The 22463-nt window shown below is 43.2% G+C and overlaps 1 protein-coding gene across 2 annotated transcripts in view; it reads left to right on the top strand.

Moving 5' to 3' along the window:
• FOCAD (focadhesin) overlaps nt 1-22463 on the top strand; it is a 458830-nt gene that overhangs the window by 413362 nt on the left and 23005 nt on the right. For both annotated transcript variants that reach the window (XM_069765982.1, XM_069765975.1), the window contains 8 exons: nt 2020-2258; nt 2995-3084; nt 6945-7092; nt 9826-9945; nt 13560-13682; nt 13756-13833; nt 13971-14042; nt 14646-14748. In XM_069765982.1, the coding sequence (XP_069622083.1) occupies nt 2020-2258; nt 2995-3084; nt 6945-7092; nt 9826-9945; nt 13560-13682; nt 13756-13833; nt 13971-14042; nt 14646-14748 (973 nt within the window). The remainder of the gene's footprint in view (nt 1-2019; nt 2259-2994; nt 3085-6944; nt 7093-9825; nt 9946-13559; nt 13683-13755; nt 13834-13970; nt 14043-14645; nt 14749-22463) is intronic.

The following is a 22463-nucleotide window of genomic DNA, read 5'->3' as shown; positions in this document are numbered from 1 at the left end:
CTCCTGAGACCACTCCACGCCCCTTCACCTTCTCCATGATGGATATATGTCATGGGGCGTTAATGGGTTATCGCGCTTTCATAAATGTATGAATCTTTTCCTTCTCGAGGTCTTTGTCCATTAAGAGCCTACACCATGTCTGTGTCCTCTCGACAACTAGTCCCTCACCACCAGGATTTGTTCATGCCAATGTATTAAGGATTGTTATTTAGTCCTTACTATATTTATATTGTCCCTTAAAGGGAACCTGTCATTAGATTCATGCTGCTGGCGAACCACAAGCAGCATGAATCTGTCTGTCCGTATGATTCCGTACAAGTATATTGTACTCTGAAACATTGCCAGGTTTCACAGCCAACATGGTTTGAAGAGCGGATCTGCTAGTCCAGTGCCGTCTCCGGCCGGCTTCTCCCGCCCTGATCCACATGACTGACAGGTTGCTTCCTTTGTACTTGTTTCAGAGCAGCACACTGATTCATGCTGCCCGTGCTTTGGGCAGCATGAATCTATTGATGAGATCTCTTTAAAAGTCACACGGTAAAAAAAATAAAAATGTAGCACACTGCTGCTTATGTACACATAATCCATAGGCAGGAGAAAAGGTTAATGGTCACAATAACTATCATCATAAAACCAACTCTCATTTTCCTCTTCATAAAGCAGATTACTTCTGCAGATTATTTCATCCCCTTGGAAATAATCCATCTGCTTGGAAGCCGCTTTCCCATCATAACGCTGGCCATCCGCCAGCTGACTATTGCAGCAGCCCGCCGGAATGTTGTAGATAGCCTAATAGAATGAATGAATTGTTGTCTGTTTCATTGATGTCACTGTTGGTTTTGGGCAAGTGTTATGGCTACTGTGTGTTTTTTTTAGGCCCTCTTAATTGGAGGAAGATATAATTTTAGTGTAATGGATCATAGAAATGTTTTTGTGAAACACCTTCTCTCTGTTCTTGGTTCCCTCCTTTATCGTTCATACCGTTCACATCAGATCAGGGCCATATGCTCAGTGTTTTTATATAAGGAAAAACATTTATACAAGGGAAAACAAAAAAAAGAAGGTTACATATCTAAAAGGGGGATTCCAGTCGCAATTGCTATGTGTATACCCTAGTAAAATGAGACCTATGCTCGCCTCCGGTGCTGGTGCCATTCCAGCGGTGTTGGCACTGGCTCCCCCAGGTCTCGTGTGACATAACAATATCCCTGCGGTCGCTCTGCGCTATCCTCCTTCAGACAAGTCCGACATCCGGAGGAAGGGAGAGTGCATCTGCAGTGCTCACATCTTCTGGATGTCCGTTACTGATTGACCGCAGGCGAGACCCGGGGGAGCCAGTGCCAACACCGCTGGACCAGTATGGTGGAGGGGAATGTAGTGGTTTGGGGAAGCACAGTAATGGAGAAGGGAATGTCCTAGTGGTGGACAACCTCTTTAAGACTCCCATTGCCTCCATATCCAGGAGCATTCCACTCTGGTCAGAACTCCTGCATTCTAACATCTTCTGTTAGTGAGAGCCGAGAAGAGGCAGCCATACACATTAGACTGTTGGCTGAAATTGGCATGTTCGGCCGACTTTAGTTTACTGGGGCTTTTATTGTGTGAATGGGGAGAGTAGACCCAGAGGAGCTATTACCACAGGGGTGGGCTTCTGGAATATTCTTCATTCTTCACAGTTCCAGCAATGTCAGCACTGAATTTTTATTTTTTTTTGCAGTCACGTAATATAGCAATCAGGAGTTTTTGAACATTCAGTCAAGAACAGGGAGTCATGCAGCTGATTAATGGCCGCTGATTGGCAGCAGCGGTCACATGACTTTTGTGAGATACAACATTGACATTAGCCTTTTGTTCCAAAGGAGAGTACATGAGCCATTAACCAAAATGAAGAATGACTCGCTACTGAGTCATCGGCAGAGATGACCTGCTGGCCTTGCCACTTACCGGAGGCGGTTTTAGACATCTGAGTGGCTTCCCAGTTTTCTTATTGACAAGGACGGTTATTTCTTTCTATTCCAGAAATCCTACTCTGGTGAGAACACTGCCAGTGTCATTGCCCGGTCTTGTGCCGCCACAGCGCTCTCTCTGTTGGTTCCAATACTTGTCGTGTCCTTTAAAGACAAAGTAGAGGACATCCTGAACCTTTTGACAGCAAGGCTACCAGGGCGGCCAGAAGAAGATGATTCGCAAGCTCTTCAAGTTCATATGGGACTGGCACTTGGGATGTTCCTCTCCCGCCTGTGCGAGGAAAAAGTTAGGTATGTATAGGAATAGCTACCATTTGTGAGCACTGATTTTTAGAGATTTTGGTTATGGGGAGTAAGTGGAGAATCTTGCCTAGCATGGGCTTCTTTAAATATAATGTAAAACAAGGGGGCTGGTTACATTTTCCTGTGACAGGTTTCCTTTAAAGGGAACCTGGCAGCAGGTTTTTGCCAACCCATCTGAGAGGAGCATAAAAAGGGGCAGATTCCAGTGATGTGTCACTTACCGGCTGCTTGCTGTAGATATGATAAAATCCCTGTTTTCTCTACTGTAGATGTAGCAGTCCTCTGAATACTGAGCTCTGTGTAACCCCGCCCACCCCACTGGCTGGCAGCTTTCTATGTACACTGTGCATGAGCAGAGAGCTGTCAATCTGTGTTGGGGGCGGAGTTACACAGAGCTTATGAATATGGAGGACTACGAGGCAGCAGCTTACTTGTCCTGTAGTAATAATCTGCTGCTAAATATAAGTGATTTTAGCAAAACTACAGCAAGCAGCCCAGTAAGTGATACCTAGCTGGAATCAGGGTCTCTTTCTACACATTATGCTCTCAGATTAGACCTGACAATAGATTCCCTTTATAACTTCCAAGTTACTGATGTAAGTTTAGAAATAATTGCTGACATTGTGAAAGGAGTCCATTAAGAAGTGGCCTTATGCGATACCATGTAATAGTGGATCCGAATTGTCGCCCCGTTGCTGATACCCCTTTGTGTCTTTCTGTACAGTGATACCTCTGGGCAGCAGATGAGCTTGCTGATAATGAAATCATTGGATGCACTGGAAAGCTGCTGCTTTGACTCCAGCCTGGAGCCCAAGTATGTACGACGTGAAGTAGCGGCCATGTAACGTCACTCATGTGACTGGGCTTGTCCTAGTGGGAAGGCCTGATTGTTGGGATCGGTGCGTGTTAGAGAGTGAGTGATCTGGATTTTGGCAAGTTACCACCACATTCTGGCATTAGTCTTTGTAGTTCCTGGATCATTGGCTTCAGTGACCGACCTGTTCCCTTTTTTTAAGTGGATCCAAAGGAGGATACTTACTGTAACAGGGTCTACCAAGCTGGAGTACCTCTTTCAGTACCACCCCGTGTTTCAGGAGGACCACTCTGCTTTGGCTGGAGTCTGAATGAGGGACGCTGGCTGGAATTGCTTGGTTACATGGGCGCATATAAAAGATCACTGCTTCTCCACGTATTTCCAGTCTGACAACACTTTACTCACAGGACACAGAATATATCACACAGATACAGAGGGCAGGAAAATAGAAAAGCGGCAGGCCAGACATACATTACAATAGCCGCAGGTGGCCGGAGCCATATTTACTGTGGGAATTACAAAGGTGGGGGGCGGACAAAAAGGGGAATATCGTGTCCCCTCTGCCCAGGGGCGCAGCCTGTGGGCTGATGCATTAGGGACATGCTTCTCACATAGAACCTATACATACATATAACTGCACAACATATTCTGGGTGCTGAGTGGTTCCGTAACACGTAACACTTACCTTTTGATGAAATGGTTTTCTGGGTAGGGGTGCTGCCAAAAAAATCAAACGTTGATAGAAATAAAGGGTAAATGAAGGCAACAGATGAAACATTCTATTAAATTCATGGCTGCAGAATTGGGACTTTTTTGGCAACTTTTTAATCAGGCTTCTATTTATTTGCATAGCTAAGCAGCCATTTTTACACCCACAAAAGTGGCAAGAGTAGCGTCCAACATATCATGAAAAAGTGTGCAGCAAAATGTCTGACTTTTTGGAATTGGAAAGCTTGGGAAAAGTCTTTGATAATCCCCCTCCCAAACCAGTCATTGACTTGAATGGGGTCTGTCATTGTCGTGGAAATTTAGCATGCGGCACTTATTTGGTAGAACGTGCCGAGTCCTCAGTAACGTCTCCTGGTACTTATAAATACAGATATAAAAGTAATGGAGCAGAACGTACTCCTGTGTAGTCTGCCTCTCATGGTAAATGTAGCTCTTGCCACCTGTGTCCTGGTCATTTCTGCTCTGATGCATGCACAGGATCATTTGGCACAGGAAAGGCAGCAATTTACGCAAATTGTCCTGTATGTGCGCGGGTTACCATGGTTGCTTTGTTGGCCATTATTTCTCTGGGGTCTACTGCCATCTGCTGGTGTTTTCTGTAATGGCTACAGTAATGAAAATGTTCTCATTGTCATAAATGCTACTTTCACTAAAAGCCAAGGAGAGGGTCACTAGAGAAAGCCAGGTCTGAGGTCTTCTGAAACAATATTTATTAATGATTGAGACCATCATCAGTCTTTATAGTTATGGAGATCGTTAATATCACCTTTTTTAAGCAATTTTTTTTTTACTTTGAGGTGTATGACCTTAATGATTCCTCTACAGTTCCAAATGTTGCCCATTGAATCGCTTTATAAATTAATTGTACGCCACCATTTTTTTAATTGTGGTGCTAATCAGTCTCATGATAGCCATGCAAACATACAAACTCCTTGTAGATGTTGTCCTTGGTGGGATTTGAACTCAGGACTCCAGTGCTGCAAAGCAACAGTGCTAACCACTGAGCCACCTATGGTATACATAGCAGACATACCGCTAAGGGCTATCCTCATGCATATATACAGGGTGGTCCAAAAGTAGGTGGACAGTATGTGTAATAGGGCTAAGAAGGGGGAGATTTATCAAACATGGTGTAAAATGAAACTGACTCACTTGCCCTTAGCAACCAATCAGATTCCAATTTTCATTCTTCACAGACTCTTTGGAAAATGAAAGGTGGAATCTGATTGGTTGCTAAGGGCAAGTGAGTCAGTTTCACTTTACACCATGTTTGATAAATCTCCCCCTTCATAACCCTATTGCACATACTGTCCACCTACTTTTGGACCACCCTGTATATATCTATGGCGATTTTGTTTTGGCGTGCAGAAAGTGTTTTTGATACAGGCTCTTTGGATTGCATTCACACTTTTAGGAAAGGTTTTCTAACGCATTATTTGCGTATTTCTAATATGAATGAAAAGTGTCTTGTCTTTCTTTTGCCCTGGTGGGTGTTGTGCTGAATTCATTGGTGCACAATGTTTGATTAATTGACACACACAGGTTTTTTTTGTGTGCCTTTTATGCCTTTTAGTTAAAAGGTGCACAATTCTTTCAATAAGCTTTGAAATGTTACATGGTAGGCTTCAACTCTACAAAAATAAAAAAATACAGATTTTGCACTACACTAGGGCGCTGGAGTACTGTTGCGCAAAAGAATTTGCAGCATTTTGAAAAGTCGCAAGTGATGAATTGTGCTAAAAGATCTGGACACACCGATAATAATAAACCCCCTCAAAAATAAGATGAAACCCAGTAAATTGAAAAATATTGCAAATAAATAGTCACTGTCAAGCTGCATTCACATCTTGTGAAAGGACTGATTTTTTTTTTTTTATTGGACAGCACATGGACCCATAGACTTTCATGGATCTATTCACAAATAATATACAAGTGTGAGAATCCAAGCATGTCCTATCCTAATCTCATTTTAAGGCCTCCTTCACATGTCCGAAGCAGAGTATTTAGCAAGAACACGAGGTGTAGAGGTGTAGAAGCAGAGTATTTAGCGAGAACACGAGGTGTAGAAGCAGAGTATTTAGCGAGAACACGAGGTGTAGAAGCAGAGTATTTAGCGAGAACTAGAGGTGTAGAAGCAGAGTATTTAGTGAGAACACGAGGTGTAGAAGCAGAGTATTTAGCGAGAACACGAGGTGTAGAAGCAGAGTATTTAGCGAGAACATGAGGTGTAGAAGCAGAGTATTTAGTGAGAACTAGAGGTGTAGAAGCAGAGTATTTAGTGAGAACACGAGGTGTAGAAGCAGAGTATTTAGCGAGAACTAGAGGTGTAGAAGCAGAGTATTTAGCGAGAACACGAGGTGTAGAGGTGTTGAAGCAGAGTATTTAGCAAGAACATGAGGTGTAGAGGTGTAGAAGCAGAGTATTTATTGAGAACACGAGGTGTAGAGGTGTAGAAGCAGAGTATTTAGCGAGAACATGAGGTGTAGAAGCAGAGTATTTAGCGAGAACACAAGGTGTAGAGGTGTTGAAGCAGAGTATTTAGCGAGAACACGAGGTGTTGAAGCAGAGTATTTAGCAAGAACATGAGGTGTAGAGGTGTAGAAGCAGAGTATTTATTGAGAACACGAGGTGTAGAAGCAGAGTATTTAGCGAGAACATGAGGTGTAGAAGCAGAATATTTAGCGAGAACACGAGGTGTAGAGGTGTTGAAGCAGAGTATTTAGCAAGAACATGAGGTGTAGAGGTGTAGAAGCAGAGTATTTATTGAGAACACGAGGTGTAGAAGCAGAGTATTTAGCGAGAACATGAGGTGTAGAAGCAGAATATTTAGCGAGAACACGAGGTGTAGAGGTGTTGAAGCAGAGTATTTAGCGAGAACACGAGGTGTAGAAGCAGAGTATTTAGCGAGAACATGAGGTGTAGAGGTGTAGAAGCAGAGTATTTAGCGAGAACATGAGGTGTAGAGGTGTAGAAGCAGAGTGTTTAGTGGACCACTAGTCAGATAGCACATAAAATAGTGAGAATATGGAAGTTAAATATGACGAGGAACAAGACACCGCATGATATGGTAATAATAAAAATGAACTACAAAAAAGCTTGTAATGGGAATTTGTTCACTTTCCTTGGCACAGTGTTGGCTGCATTCTAGGAGTGGGCTCGGTGCTTTCCTTCATGAGTCAGGGCAGTCAGACTGACAGTCGAGTCCATGTCTCAGCGACTCTCCGGAAACTATACGAGTGTCTGGATAACAGCTCTGAGCAGAGCCGAGCTGTGCAAGAGGTGAGATGTCATCCACGTTTCTGATGGAGTTTCCAAGTATCTCCAGTTCTTCCTTCTTCGATCTCTTCCACTCTCTGATTTCCTTTTTCATGTTTCCTTTGTACTATACAGCTTTTTCTGTGGAGGGTCATTTATTCATCTTGTCACTGAGCTACATTGTGCTCAGTGCATATCTGAATGTGTGAATTTTCACAGTAATGTCTTTTGTGGCTCAACACTTCTTGTATTAGAGCACTCTCTGACATATTTTATTATGTTAGACCGAAGAAGAAAGACTTGCCAGGATAGCAGTTTCTCCTAATAATAGATAGGCCTGATGGGACACCTGTTGTACATGTAGATGTAATCTACAGAAACGTTTAGTGACCCTAAATGTAAACATTCTTTCCATGTAACATTTGAGCGTGAATTATTGAAATGTTAGTTCCATTAGGATTAAAGGGAATCTGTCACCAGGTTTTTGCTGTGTAAACTGAAGACTGCAGGAGATAGAGGCTGAAACACAGAATTCAGGGATGTGTCACTTGTCAAAGTGCGTGTCATTGTTTACTAACTGTGAAGGATTTATCACGATCAGATTAATATTGCTGGACTGGTCCAGCAACGCCCCCTCCTGTGATAAGCAGCTCACTGCCTATAGACGTTGTACACAGAGATTGCTATGGTCGGGGGTTAGCTTTCTCAGCTCTGCTTTAAATTTAAAACCTCTGATTGTATCAGAACGGCTGCACCCAGTAAGTGATACATCGTTGGATTCAGCTTTATTTTCCTACATCTTGCTGCTCTCAGATGTGATAGCAAAAACCTGCTGACAGATTCCCTTTAGCAATACCAATACGTAGTCGTGTGAGCTATTCATTGTGTACGCCTCCTTAATAATTGTATAAACTCTTATAAAACAGAGGTAAAAAAATTTGTCTCTCCATACTAGACTCATGTGTTCTGCATCTTAATGGTATTTGTTTTATATTTGCATGTGACCACTGGAGTGTTGTTCTTTTAACTTCTTTGTTGTAAGCATTTTATCTTTAGATGTAATTAATATAGTGCATTGATGTATTATTTATGCTTGTGTGAGTCATTTTATGTAGATAGTATACTTAAAGGGCAGCATGGTATCAGACATTAACTGCATGACTTCTACCATATAGGCCACGTGCGCACGTTGCGGAAATTCGTGCGGATTTTTCCGGACTGATTTTGGTAAATCCGCAGGTAAACCGCACTGCAGATTTCCTGTGGAATTACTGCGGATTTACGGCAACTTTTTTTGCGGATTTTGTGCGGATTCCACCTGCGGTCTTACACCTGCGGATTCCTATTATGGAGCAGGTGTAAACCGCTGCGGAATCCGCACAAAGAATTAACATGCTGCGGAATAAACAACGCTACGTTTCCGCATGTTTTTTCCTCAGCATGTGCACTGCGGATTTTGTTTTCCATAGGTTTACACGGTACTGTAAACTCAGGGAAAACTGCTGCGAATCCGCAGCATCAAATCCACTGCGGATCCATATCCAAATCTGCAACGTGTGCACAAAGCCATATAGTTTAAAAGTCGCTGGGGATCAAGCCACACAAGAGACTAGTCAGACAGGTGCGTCCTGGCAGCTTCTTCCAGCCTGTTACCAGTGAAAAACAGCTTCATCCCTATACACGTACTCAGGGAGAGACTTGTCACTCAAGGGCAGTGGACGGGGAGAAGCCGCCAGGCACCAAGCCACACAAGAGACTAGTCAGACAGGTGCGCCCTCGCCTGCTATTAGGTAACAATGGCTCTCTCCCTATACACGTATGCAGGGAAAGACTTGTCACTCAAGGGCAGTGGGTGGGGAGAAGCTGCTAGGCACCAAGCCACACAAGAGACTAGTCAGACAGGTGCGCCCTGGCGGCTTCTCCCTGCCTGCTATTAGGTAACAATGGGTCTCTCCCTATACATGTACTCAGGGAGAGAGTTGTCACTCAAGGGCAGTGGACGGGGAGAAGCCGCCAGGCACCAAGCCACACAAGAGACTAGTCAGACAGGTGCGCCCTCGCCTGCTATTAGGTAACAATGGCTCTCTCCCTATACACGTATGCAGGGAAAGACTTGTCACTCAAGGGCAGTGGGTGGGGAGAAGCTGCTAGGCACCAAGCCACACAAGAGACTAGTCAGACAGGTGCGCCCTGGCGGCTTCTCCCTGCCTGCTATTAGGTAACAATGGGTCTCTCCCTATACATGTACTCAGGGAGAGAGTTGTCACTCAAGGGCAGTGTGCGGGGAGAAGCCGCCAGGCACCAAGCCACACAAGAGACTAGTCAGACAGGTGCACCCTGGCGGCTTCTCCCCGCCTGCTATTAGGTAACAATGGGTCTCTCCCTATACACTTATGTAGGGAGAGACTTGTCACTCAAGGGCAGTGGGCGGGGAGAAGCTACCTGGGACCCGCCTTTCCAACTAGTCTCTCATGCGACTTGGTCCCTGGCAGCTATTAAACTGTTTTTCTCGCAAACGCTGCAGCATTTCAGAGTTAAACCTATATGGCAGAGATGAGGCAGCCAGTGCCTGATACATGCTGCCCCTGGATCGGGCAACATGTATTCATTGTCAGGTTATTTATTTTACTTTATATAAAGTTATATAAAAGCTAGAGCAAAATGGGACGTTTAGGGAAAGTTGGGTATATGAAAGTTATGTCAGTACATATTCTACAGAAGATTAAATTTACTGAGCATTTATACAACTTTTTACAGGTCTTGTCATATGTCGTTGCTGGTGTTTCTGTGTCGGCTTTCAGTGCCGGCATTTTAGGCGCTGAAGAGGCAGAGCAACATATGAATAAGCTGAGAACTTTGACAGAGCAAAACCAGCAGGTAAGGACAAGTACCGTCACCCAGTGCATGGCATTCTATGCTTAGCTGGTAGCACTGTAAACAGGTTTGTATGGTTACTTATGTCTCCACTTCTGCCTTTTTCTGTAGGCACTGAGGACTCACTTCACCGCATTATGTTTTAGTATAGTGTTAATAGAACAGTACATCTTTTATTGTCCATGATGATGATGGTATACCTCCATTGGGCTGATGTACATGCCTTCTATGTTTTTCCCTCCTGCACCCTGAATCAGATGGTGAATTATGGGGCGGTTGTCACCACCTATTTCTGGCCTGGATGACTCCTCCTTGACACCTATGGAGTGGCTCTTATCACCACTTGTTTTTTATTTATTGTTCCTTTCTGTACATTTCACATTTCAGTGTGTCCTCAGCTCTCATCTGTCTTTATTACTAGTGTTATGTAGATAAAATATTCACAAAATCTGCATTTTTTGTACAGTGCATTGCGAAAGTATTCGGCCCCCTGGAACTTTTCAACCTTTTCCCACATATCATGCTTCAAACATAAAGATACCAAACGTAAATTTTGGATGAAGAATCAACAACAAGTGGAACACAATTGTGAAGTTGAACATAATTTATTGGTTATTTTAAATTTTTGTGGAAATTCAAAAACTGAAAAGTGGGGCGTGCAATATTATTCGGCCCCTTTACTTAATACTTTATTGTGCCACCTTTTGCTGCGATTACAGTTGCAAGTCGCTTGGGGTATGTCTCTATCAGTTTTGTACATCGAGAGACTGAAATTCTTGCCCATTCTTCCTTGGCAAACAGCTCGAGCTCAGTGAGGTTTGATGGAGATCGTTTGTGAACAGCAGTTTTCAGCTCTTTCCACAGATTCTCGATTGGATTGAGGTCTGGACTTTGACTTGGCCATTCTAACACCTGAATACGTTTATTTGTGAACTATTCCATTGTAGATTTTGCTTTATGTTTGGGATCATTGTCTTGTTGGAAGACAAATCTTCGTCCCAGTCTCAGGTTTTTTGCAGACTCAAACAGGTTTTCTTGAAGAATGGTCCTGTATTTGGCTCCATCCATCCTCCCATCAATTTTAACCATCTTCCCTGTCCCTGCTGAAGAAAAGCAGGCCCAAACCATAATGTAGCCACCACCATGTTTGACAGTGGGGATGGTGTGTACAGGGTGATGAGGGTGTTGCCTTTACTCCAAACATATCGTTTGGTATTGTTGCCAAAAAGTTCAATTTTGGTTTCATCTGACCAGAGCACCTTCTTTCACATGATTGGTGTGTCTCCCAGGTGGCTTGTTGCAAACTTTAAACAACACTTTTTATGGATATCTTTGAGAAATGGCTTTCTTTTTGCCACTCTTCCATAAAGGCCAGATTTGTGCAGTGTACAACTGATTGTTGTCCTATAGACAGACTGTCCCACCTCAGCTGTAGATCTCTGCAGTTCATCCAGAGTGATCATGGGCCTCTTTGCTGCATCTCTGATCAGTCTTCTCCTTGTTTGAGATGAAAGTTTAGAGGGACGGCTGGGTTTTTTTGTAGATTTGCAGTGGTATGATACTCCTTCCATTTCAATATGATCGCTTGCACAGTGCTCTTTGGGATGTTTAAAGTTTTGGAAATCATTTTGTATCCAAATCCGGCTTTAAACTTCTCCACAACAGTATCAAGGACCTGCCTGTTGTGCTCCTTGGTCTTCATGATGCTCTCTGTGCTTCAAACAGAACCCTGAGACTATCACAGAGCAGGTGCATTTATACGGAGACTTGATTACACACAGATGGATTATATTTATCATCATTAGGCATTTAGGACAACATTGGATCATTCAGAGATCCACAATGAACTTCTGGAGTGAGTTTGCTGCACTGAAAGTAAAGGGGCCGAATAATATGGCACGCCCCACTTTTCAGTTTTGTGAATTTCCACAAAAATTAAAAAAAAACAATAAATTTCGTTCAACTTCACAATTGTGTTCCACTTGTTGTTGTTTCTTCACCAAAAATTTACATTTGATATCTTTATGTTTGAAGCATGATATGTGGGAAAAGGTTGAAAAATTCAAGGGGGCCGAATACTTTCGCAAGGCACTGTACCTATTTCTTTAGACTTTCTAATATTAGTAGAACCTTTTCCTTGCCATACTCTAGATTTCAGGGGATCCATATAGTAAAAAAAAAAGTTATATTTCTTTTTTGCTTGTGGCAAATCAAAACCTTCAATTATGGACGCAAGAAAAGTTGTATTAGCAGAACATTATTTTATAGCAATAAGGTAAGGTTAGAGTGGATCTGTATCTAGAAAAACCAAGCCCATCTACGTTCACCACATGGACAATAAACAGTACTCACTGCGCTTTCTAGAATTTTTTTTATATTTCTTCTCTCATTTTTTCCTGTTTTCTTGGCAAATATGAAAATCATTTTAAGAGGTTTGTTAAGAAGGCTTGCACTTCACAGATATTCAGTTTCATCTCCTCACTCCCACAGCCAGCACTTGAAGCCAAGGCCTTCTTGAAGTCTGGGCAAATCTACCATATATACGAAAAGCGGCTTAGAAAGCCTTAGCCAGCTCACCAACCAGACCAGCAGTAATGGAGCACAAGAGTCCGTCTTGATCCAAACGTCCAGCAACAGCAAATCCAACAGAAAATAGATACTCCAGCTCCGATAAAAACTTGAAATCTTTAATAATCCAAATGGTTAAAATAGATAATCCTTACATGTGGTGGACCAAACAGGTGTTTGTAATAAATAAGGCTACGCGTTTCGACCTAAATCGGTCTTACTCATGCCTGTCATTTGGATTATTAAAGATTTCAAGTTTTTATCGGAGCTGGAGTATCTATTTTCTGTTGGATTTGCAAATCTACCATGTTCTACAATAAATATAATGTGCACACATGCAGAGTTCTCCTTGGTGAATTTGGATCTTGCAGTAGAGGGTGTGAAGAACTGATATTACAAACTGAATGGGTTGCTGTGTATTTCTTGCTCTCCTTCTGTGATTGACAGATCTCTTCCTTTCTAATGGCCTTCTTACATGTTAGACAAATTTCTCCCAAACCTACCGATACTGGTTGGATTGGCCAAAAACCAATGTGTATGGGGGGCATGCCAACTCTCCCCTGATAGATGATGATGGAGAAAAACATCCGGCATGTTTGATTTTGGACTGCCGATCATTTTGTTCCCCTGGGAGATAAGTTCCCACCAGAAAAGATCCATTAGAGAACACAGGAGCGCCCAATGTTCCTCAATATGGATGAGTCTTTGGAGATGGGATCAACCAAAGTAGTATTAAGCTGTGAGCTCTCTATTGTATTATGAGTAACATAGTAACATAGTAACATAGTTAGTAAGGCCGAAAAAAGACATTTGTCCATCCAGTTCAGCCTATATTCCATCATAATAAATACCCAGATCTACGTCCTTCTACAGAACCTAATAATTGTATGATACAATATTGTTCTGCTCCAGGAAGACATCCAGGCCTCTCTTGAACCCTCTTGAGTGACTCACGTTTAGATAGAGATCTGTCAGACAGTGATTGATTTGATATTGAACCATTTTTTTTCTTATTCAATCACACCAATAACACCTTTGATCTGCTACAGACACCAGGTCTAGCTCTGGCACTGGGAAGTATTGTTCACGGCTTGTCAGTGGGTGGCCATGGGAAGGCTGAGGACTTGAACAATCGCTTGCTGCCTGCCTGGATAAAAATCCTACTCGCCGAGGTAAGCAATGCTGTACTTTATGGTTCCTTTTAGCATTTGAACGAAAATGACTAAGATAATGACAATTTTTCAGGGCTGTCCTACAATGCAGCGCTTAGCAGCACTCAATGGCGCTATCGCTCTGGTCGGATCAGAATCTGCAGTCATCCAAGTAAGCACGTTGCAAAGAAACAGTTATCACATACTATGAAATTGTCAATAGTGATGATAAGAGGAATTTTTGGGGTTTTTCTTTGCGTTTTCATAAAGTCAGGTTTTCCTCATGTTTCATTCAATCTCTCATTGTAGCTCAAATCTGAGGTTATCCAGTCATCTCTTTACCAAAGCAAGCTTAGTGAAGTCATCAAAACTATCACTCAGGTATGGAAAAAAAAATGGGTGACATATGCACAGAACAAGGGATAGGACACATGATCTTACTGATGGGGGGCTAGAAAAAGTCAGTTTTGGAGGTATTAAAATTCGGAACCCCATAAGTTCTGAATGTCTATCACAAGACTGAGTGCAAGATGCAAATAAACACATTTAATGTGGGACTGGCTGAACATCTACTACATATAGACGTTGCCATTTGTACAGAGAGGATGTTCATCAGGTCTAAGCGCTGCCTACATGAATGTGAGAACTTCTCCATCTGCAAGTTCCATCATTTTACATTGGAGCACACTGCACACCAGTTGTATCTTCTGGCGTCATGTGGGTGACCTCTTACCACATCTTCTGCCACAGACAATTGAAGGATGGCAGCTTTGTGACTAAGCTTAGATTACAGTGGGACCTACATATACAGTAACCATCCACTTGTCTATGCTATTTTAATTGTCCAACCTGAACTACACTGTGGTACGCTAGGTGTCTTGTGTTTTGATCATCTTAGGACTAGAAATATTGCTCTCAATAAACCTATCACCCGTTGCATTTAAGATATAGGTCCATTCAAAAACTTAATTATTGTTTCTCCAGATTATTAGCTTTTCTGGTGCCATTGGCCTACAGACTAATGCAGCTTGGATCCTTGGACATCTCCACTTATCTAGTCTATCTTCATCTCAGAGCAGAACGTCTGGTAAGTGCCATAAAGCTTGTGCGAAATAAATAATATTTGGAAACCAGCAGAACCTACGAAAATGCTTATAATTTGACTAGATGGTGGCCCGATTCTAACTCATCAGGTATTCTAGAATATGCATGTCCACGTAGTATATTGCCCAGCCACGTAGTATATTGCCCAGCCACGTAGTATATTGCCCAGCCACGTAGTATATTGCCCAGCCACGTAGTATATTGCCCAGTGACGTAGTATATTGCCCAGCCATGTAGTATATTGCCCAGTCACGTAGTATATTGCCCAGCCACGTAGTATATTGCCCAGCCACGTAGTATATTGCCCAGCCACGTAGTATATTGCCCAGTGACGTAGTATATTGCCCAGCCACGTAGTATATTGCCCAGTGACGTAGTATATTGCCCAGCCACGTAGTATATTGCCCAGTGACGTAGTATATTGCCCAGTGACGTAGTATATTGCCCAGTCACGTAGTATATTGCCCAGCCACGTAGTATATTGCCCAGTTACGAAGTGTATTGACCAGTGACGTAGTATATTGCCCAGTGACGTAGTATATTGCCCAGCCACGTAGTATATTGCTGAGCCACGTAGTATATTGCTCAGTGACATAGTATATTGCCCACTGACGTAGTATACAGCACAGAGCCACGTAGTATATTGCCCAGCCACGTAGTATATTGCCCAGCTACATAGTATATTGCCCAGCTACATAGTATATTGCCCAGTCACGTAGTATATTGCCCAGCTACGTAGTGTATTGCCCAGCCACGTATGTCACAGGTTAAAAAATAAACATTCTCGCCTTCCGATCCAAGGGCCCCTTGTAGTTCTAACATGCTCACCTTCCGATCCGAGGGCCCCTTGTAGCGCGCGGCTGCCGCCATCTTCCGTTCCCAGGATGCATTGCGAAATTACCCAGATGACTTAGCATCGCTGGGAACGGAAGATGGCGGCTGGCGCTAGCGGCTCGGCGGACTACGGAGGGTGAGTATAGCAGGTTTTTTGTTTTTTTTAATATTTTTAACATTACATTTTTTACCATTGATGCCACGTAGGCAGCATCAGTAGTAAAAAGTTGGGGACACACAGGGTTAATAGCGGCGGTAACGGAGTGCGTTACCCGCGGCATAACGCGGTCCGTTACCGCCGGCATTAACCCTGTGTTAGCGGTGGCTGGAGGGGAGTATGCGGGCGCCGGGCAGTGACTGCGGAGAGTAAGGACTATAAACCTAAGGATGAATGACCTCGGGGAGATCAAAACATCCAACACCGCGGAGACACCATCACGTGTTTCTCAACGCAGTGATCCAGAACACTGCCCCCATCCCTTATGGGAAATATGCAAATGCATGTAGAAAAGCCGCGGAGACACCATCACGTGTTTCTCAATGCAAGCAATAAATAGCCAGGTCTTTCACCGGGAAGGAACAACCACGGCAAGGGCAGCATCCAAAAAGGAAAAGCACCTATGCCAAAACATGGTATTCATCCACAGACAGCTGTTTCGGGGTTTTGCCCCTCATCAGTGTGGAGTAGGAAACTGGCTATTAGGAACAGTGCCTGGTAAAAGGACTATAAACATAAGGATGAATGACCTCGGGGAGATCAAAACATCCAACACCGCGGAGACACCATCACGTGTTTTTCAACGCAGTGATCCAGAACACTGCCCCCATCCCTTATGGGAAATATGCAAATGCATGTAGAAAAGCCGCGGAGACACCATCACGTGTTTCTCAACGCAAGGATGTTTTGACATCACCATAATCCAGCAGTGCCTAGAAATGGTCACACACTATGGTGACATCACCATAATCCTGCAGTGCCTAGAAATGGTCACACTCTATGGTGACATCACCATAATCCAGCAGTGCCTAGAAATGGTCACACACGACGGTGACATCACCATAATCCAGCAGTGCCTAGAAATGGTCAGACCCTACGGTGACATCATCATAATCCAGCATTGCCTAGAAATGGTCACACACTACAGTGACATCACCATAATCCAGCAATGCCTAGAAATGGTCGCACACTACGGTGACATCACCATAATCCAGCAGGACCTGGAAGTCCTTGTTTATAGCGTATGCAGTTAAAGTGGACATGCCCTGATAAACACTGAGCACCAATGAGATTTAGTACCGGTGTATAAAAGAAAGGCGGTCCCGTCCATTAGTATCACCCCCATTTTTGAAGAAGCATTTGGCGAAACGGCGTCGTCGGGGTGGTGGCATCTAATCACGTATTTTGCTGGCAGTGCGGACTTGTCTATAGGCAATTGATGTAAGTACACTGTTTGATACATAGACTCATTCATTATTTTTCTGGCCATAGCGGCAAAGTCCTGCTTTATTAGTATTAGTGATTAGGGATCAACTTCTGTTGCTGAGCACATGCATTGTATAGGGGCTTTTTTACCGTTATAATTACTGCAATAGTTTTTGAACCACTTTGAAAACAACAATGAAGCCAGTTGTCATACTTGAATTTGCCATTGTTAGTAATACCTGCTTGGATTTTTAATAATTTTTGTATATTGTTTGGAAATAAATATTTATTAATTTTAAAAGAAATCTGAATGGACCCTCTTTATCCTAAAATATTCTTTTAGGGTTGTGTATTGATTCTATATTATAATGATGTCACCGTAGTTGATGTGTATTTCTAGGCACTGTTATATTATGGTGATATGTAGTGTCTGACCATTTCTAGGCACTGCTGTATATTATGGTGATGTCACCGTAGTGTCTGACCATTTCTAGGCATTGCTGTATATTATGGTGATGTAACTGTAGTGTGTGACCATTTCTAGGCATTGCTGGATTATGGTGATGTCACTGTAGTGTGTGACCATTTCTAGGCACTGCTGGATTATGGTGATGTCACTGTAGTGTGTTACCATTTCTAGGCACTGCTGTATTATGGTGATGTCATTGTAGTGTGTGACCATTTCTAGGCATTGCTGGATTATGGTGATGTTACTGTAGTGTGTTACCATTTCTAGGCACTGTTGTATTATGGTGATGTCACTGTAGTGTGTGACCATTTCTAGGCACTGCTGGATTATGGTGATGTCACTGTAGTGTGTGACCATTTCTAGGCACTGCTGGATTATGGTGATGTCACTGTAGTGTGTTACCATTTCTAGGCATTGCTGTATTATGGTGATGTCACCATAGTGTCTGACCATTTCTAGGCATTGCTGGATTATGGTGATGTCACTGTAGTGTGTGACCATTTCTAGGCATTGCTGGATTATGGTGATGTCACTGTAGTGTGTGACCATTTCTAGGCACTGCTGGATTATGGTGATGTCACTGTAGTGTGTGACCATTTCTAGGCATTGCTGGATTATGGTGATGTCACTGTAGTGTGTGACCATTTCTAGGCATTGCTGGATTATGGTGATGTCACTGTAGTGTGTGACCATTTCTAGGCACTGCTGGATTATGGTGATGTCACCGTAGAGTGTGACCATTTCTAGGCACTGCTGGATTATGGTGATGTCACTGTAGTGTGTGACCATTTCTAGGCACTGCTGTATTATGGTGATGTCACCGTAGTGTCTGTCCATTTCTAGGCACTGCTGGATTATGGTGATGTCACTGTAGTGTGTTACCATTTCTAGGCACTGCTGTATTATGGTGATGTCACTGTAGTGTGTGACCATTTCTAGGCACTGCTGGATTATGGTGATGTCACTGTAGTGTGTTACCATTTCTAGGCATTGCTGTATTATGGTGATGTCACCGTAGTGTCTGACCATTTCTAGGCATTGCTGGATTATGGTGATGTCACTGTAGTGTGTGACCATTTCTAGGCATTGCTGGATTATGGTGATGTCACTGTAGTGTGTGACCATTTCTAGGCACTGCTGGATTATGGTGATGTCACTGTAGTGTGTGACCATTTCTAGGCATTGCTGGATTATGGTGATGTCACTGTAGTGTGTGACCATTTCTAGGCATTGCTGGATTATGGTGATGTCACTGTAGTGTGTGACCATTTCTAGGCACTGCTGGATTATGGTGATGTCACTGTAGTGTGTGACCATTTCTAGGCACTGCTGGATTATGGTGATGTCACTGTAATGTGTGACCATTTCTAGGCATTGCTGGATTATGGTGATGTCACTGTAGTGTGTGACCATTTCTAGGCATTGCTGGATTATGGTGATGTCACTGTAGTGTGTGACCATTTCTAGGCATTGCTGGATTATGGTGATGTCACTGTAGTGTGTGACCATTTCTAGGCACTGCTGGATTATGGTGATGTCACTGTAGTGTGTGACCATTTCTAGGCATTGCTGGATTAAGGGTGATGTCACCGTAGTGTCTGACCATTTCTAGGCATTGCTGGATTATGGTGATGTCACCGTAGTGTGTGATCATTTCTAGGCATTGCTGGATTATGGTGATGTCACTGTAGTGTGTGACCATTTCTAGGCACTGCTGGATTATGGTGATGTCACCGTAGTGTCTGACCATTTCTAGGCACTGCTGGATTATGGTGATGTCACTGTAGTGTGTGACCATTTCTAGGCACTGCTGGATTATGGTGATGTCACTGTAGTGTGTGACCATTTCTAGGCACTGCTGGATTATGGTGATGTCACCGTAGTGTCTGACCATTTCTAGGCACTGCTGGATTATGGTGATGTCACCGTAGTGTCTGACCATTTCTAGGAACTGCTGGATTATGGTGATGTCACCGTAGTGTCTGACCATTTCTAGGCATTGCTGGATTATGGTGATGTCACTGTAGTGTGTGACCATTTCTAGGCACTGCTGGATTATGGTGATGTCACTGTAGTGTGTGACCATTTCTAGGCATTGCTGGATTATGGTGATGTCACTGTAGTGTGTGACCATTTCTAGGCATTGCTGGATTATGGTGATGTCACTGTAGTGTGTGACCATTTCTAGGCACTGCTGGATTATGGTGATGTCACTGTAGTGTGTGACCATTTCTAGGCACTGCTGGATTATGGTGATGTCACTGTAGTGTGTTACCATTTCTAGGCACTGCTGTATTATGGTGATGTCACTGTAGTGTGTGACCATTTCTAGGCACTGCTGGATTATGGTGATGTCACTGTAGTGTGTGACCATTTCTAGGCACTGCTGGATTATGGTGATGTCACTGTAGTGTGTTACCATTTCTAGGCATTGCTGGATTATGGTGATGTCACCGTAGTGTCTGACCATTTCTAGGCATTGCTGGATTATGGTGATGTCACCGTAGTGTGTGATCATTTCTAGGCATTGCTGGATTATGGTGATGTCACCGTAGTGTGTGACCATTTCTAGGCACTGCTGGATTATGGTGATGTCACTGTAGTGTGTGACCATTTCTAGGCATTGCTGGATTATGGTGATGTCACTGTAGTGTGTGACCATTTCTAGGCATTGCTGGATTATGGTGATGTCACTGTAGTGTGTGACCATTTCTAGGCACTGCTGGATTATGGTGATGTCACTGTAGTGTGTGACCATTTCTAGGCATTGCTGGATTATGGTGATGTCACTGTAGTGTGTGACCATTTCTAGGCACTGCTGGATTATGGTGATGTCACCGTAGTGTCTGACCATTTCTAGGCACTGCTGGATTATGGTGATGTCACTGTAGTGTGTGACCATTTCTAGGCACTGCTGGATTATGGTGATGTCACTGTAATGTGTGACCATTTCTAGGCATTGCTGGATTATGGTGATGTCACTAGTGTATGACCATTTCTAGGCCTTGCTGGATTATGGTGATGTCACTGTAGTGTCTGACCATTTCTAGGCACCTCTGGATTATGGTGATGTCACTGTAGTGTGTGACCATTTCTAGGCACTGCTGGATTATAGTGATGTCACTGTAGTGTGTGTGACCATTTCTAGGCATTGCTGGATTATGGTGATGTCACTGTAGTGTGTGACCATTTCTAGGCATTGCTGGATTATGGTGATGTCACTGTAGTGTGTGACCATTTCTAGGCACTGCTGGATTATGGTGATGTCACCGTAGTGTCTGACCATTTCTAGGCACTGCTGGATTATGGTGATGTCACCGTAGTGTGTGACCATTTCTAGGCACTGCTGGATTATGGTGATGTCACTGTAGTGTGTGACCATTTCTAGGCACTGCTGGATTATGGTGATGTCACCGTAGTGTCTGACCATTTCTAGGCACTGCTGGATTATGGTGATGTCACTGTAGTGTGTGACCATTTCTAGGCACTGCTGGATTATGGTGATGTCACCGTAGTGTCTGACCATTTCTAGGCATTGCTGGATTATGGTGATGTCACTGTAGTGTGTGACCATTTCTAGGCACTGCTGGATTATGGTGATGTCACTGTAGTGTGTGACCATTTCTAGGCATTGCTGGATTATGGTGATGTCACTGTAGTGTGTGACCATTTCTAGGCATTGCTGGATTATGGTGATGTCACTGTAGTGTGTGACCATTTCTAGGCACTGCTGGATTATGGTGATGTCACTGTAGTGTGTTACCATTTCTAGGCACTGCTGTATTATGGTGATGTCACCGTAGTGTGTGACCATTTCTAGGCACTGCTGGATTATGGTGATGTCACTGTAGTGTGTGACCATTTCTAGGCACTGCTGGATTATGGTGATGTCACTGTAGTGTGTTACCATTTCTAGGCATTGCTGGATTATGGTGATGTCACCGTAGTGTGTGACCATTTCTAGGCACTGCTGGATTATGGTGATGTCACTGTAGTGTGTGACTATTTCTAGGCACTGCTGGATTATGGTGATGTCATTGTAGTGTGTGACCATTTCTAGGCACTGCTGGATTATGGTGATGTCACTGTAGTGTGTGACCATTTCTAGGCATTGCTGGATTATGGTGATGTCACTGTAGTGTGTGACCATTTCTAGGCATTGCTGGATTATGGTGATGTCACTGTAGTGTGTGACCATTTCTAGGCACTGCTGGATTATGGTGATGTCACCGTAGTGTCTGACCCTTTCTAGGCACTGCTGGATTATGGTGATGTCACCGTAGTGTCTGACCATTTCTAGGCACTGCTGGATTATGGTGATGTCACTGTAGTGTCTGACCATTTCTAGGCACTGCTGGATTATGGTGATGTCACTGTAGTGTGTGACCATTTCTAGGCACTGCTGGATTATGGTGATGTCACCGTAGTGTCTGACCATTTCTAGGCACTGCTGTATTATGGTAATGTCACCATAGTGTCTGAACATAATAGGAATTTTTAACATGTATCAATAAAGAAAAAAATTATCATCCATATTGGTTGATTATGATGATGTCACAGTAGCATATTAGTAATTATAGTCATTACTGTATTATGATGATGAAATCATATAGAGAAAAGGTGCACAGAAATAGTGAATAAAAATACTTTTTTTATTAATAATAATTCAATGAAAAACAATGTGATACATATAGAACATCATATTTAGCCATGAGATGGCGCCACCAGTGCTTGCAAGCAAAGTAAGTAGACATGCATGATAAATATAGTTAGATGTAAATACATATAACCCACAATTGGAAAGTGACAGTCAAACAAAGAGGTAAGCAGTAATATACAGTACAAGTGAAGTCACCAGAAAAGCATTATATAGTGTGTCAATGAACAAGGTGGGCAGATGTGAAGAGTAAATGGTAATCCGATATTTAGCAGTCAAGCACTGCGGCACCTCGGAGTCCCGTCCCTACGTACG

This window comes from Ranitomeya imitator, chromosome 1 (genome assembly GCF_032444005.1).
Source record: "Ranitomeya imitator isolate aRanImi1 chromosome 1, aRanImi1.pri, whole genome shotgun sequence".
NCBI classification, from domain to species: Eukaryota; Metazoa; Chordata; class Amphibia; order Anura; family Dendrobatidae; genus Ranitomeya; species Ranitomeya imitator.
This window is presented reverse-complemented; position numbering and strand designations above follow the sequence as displayed.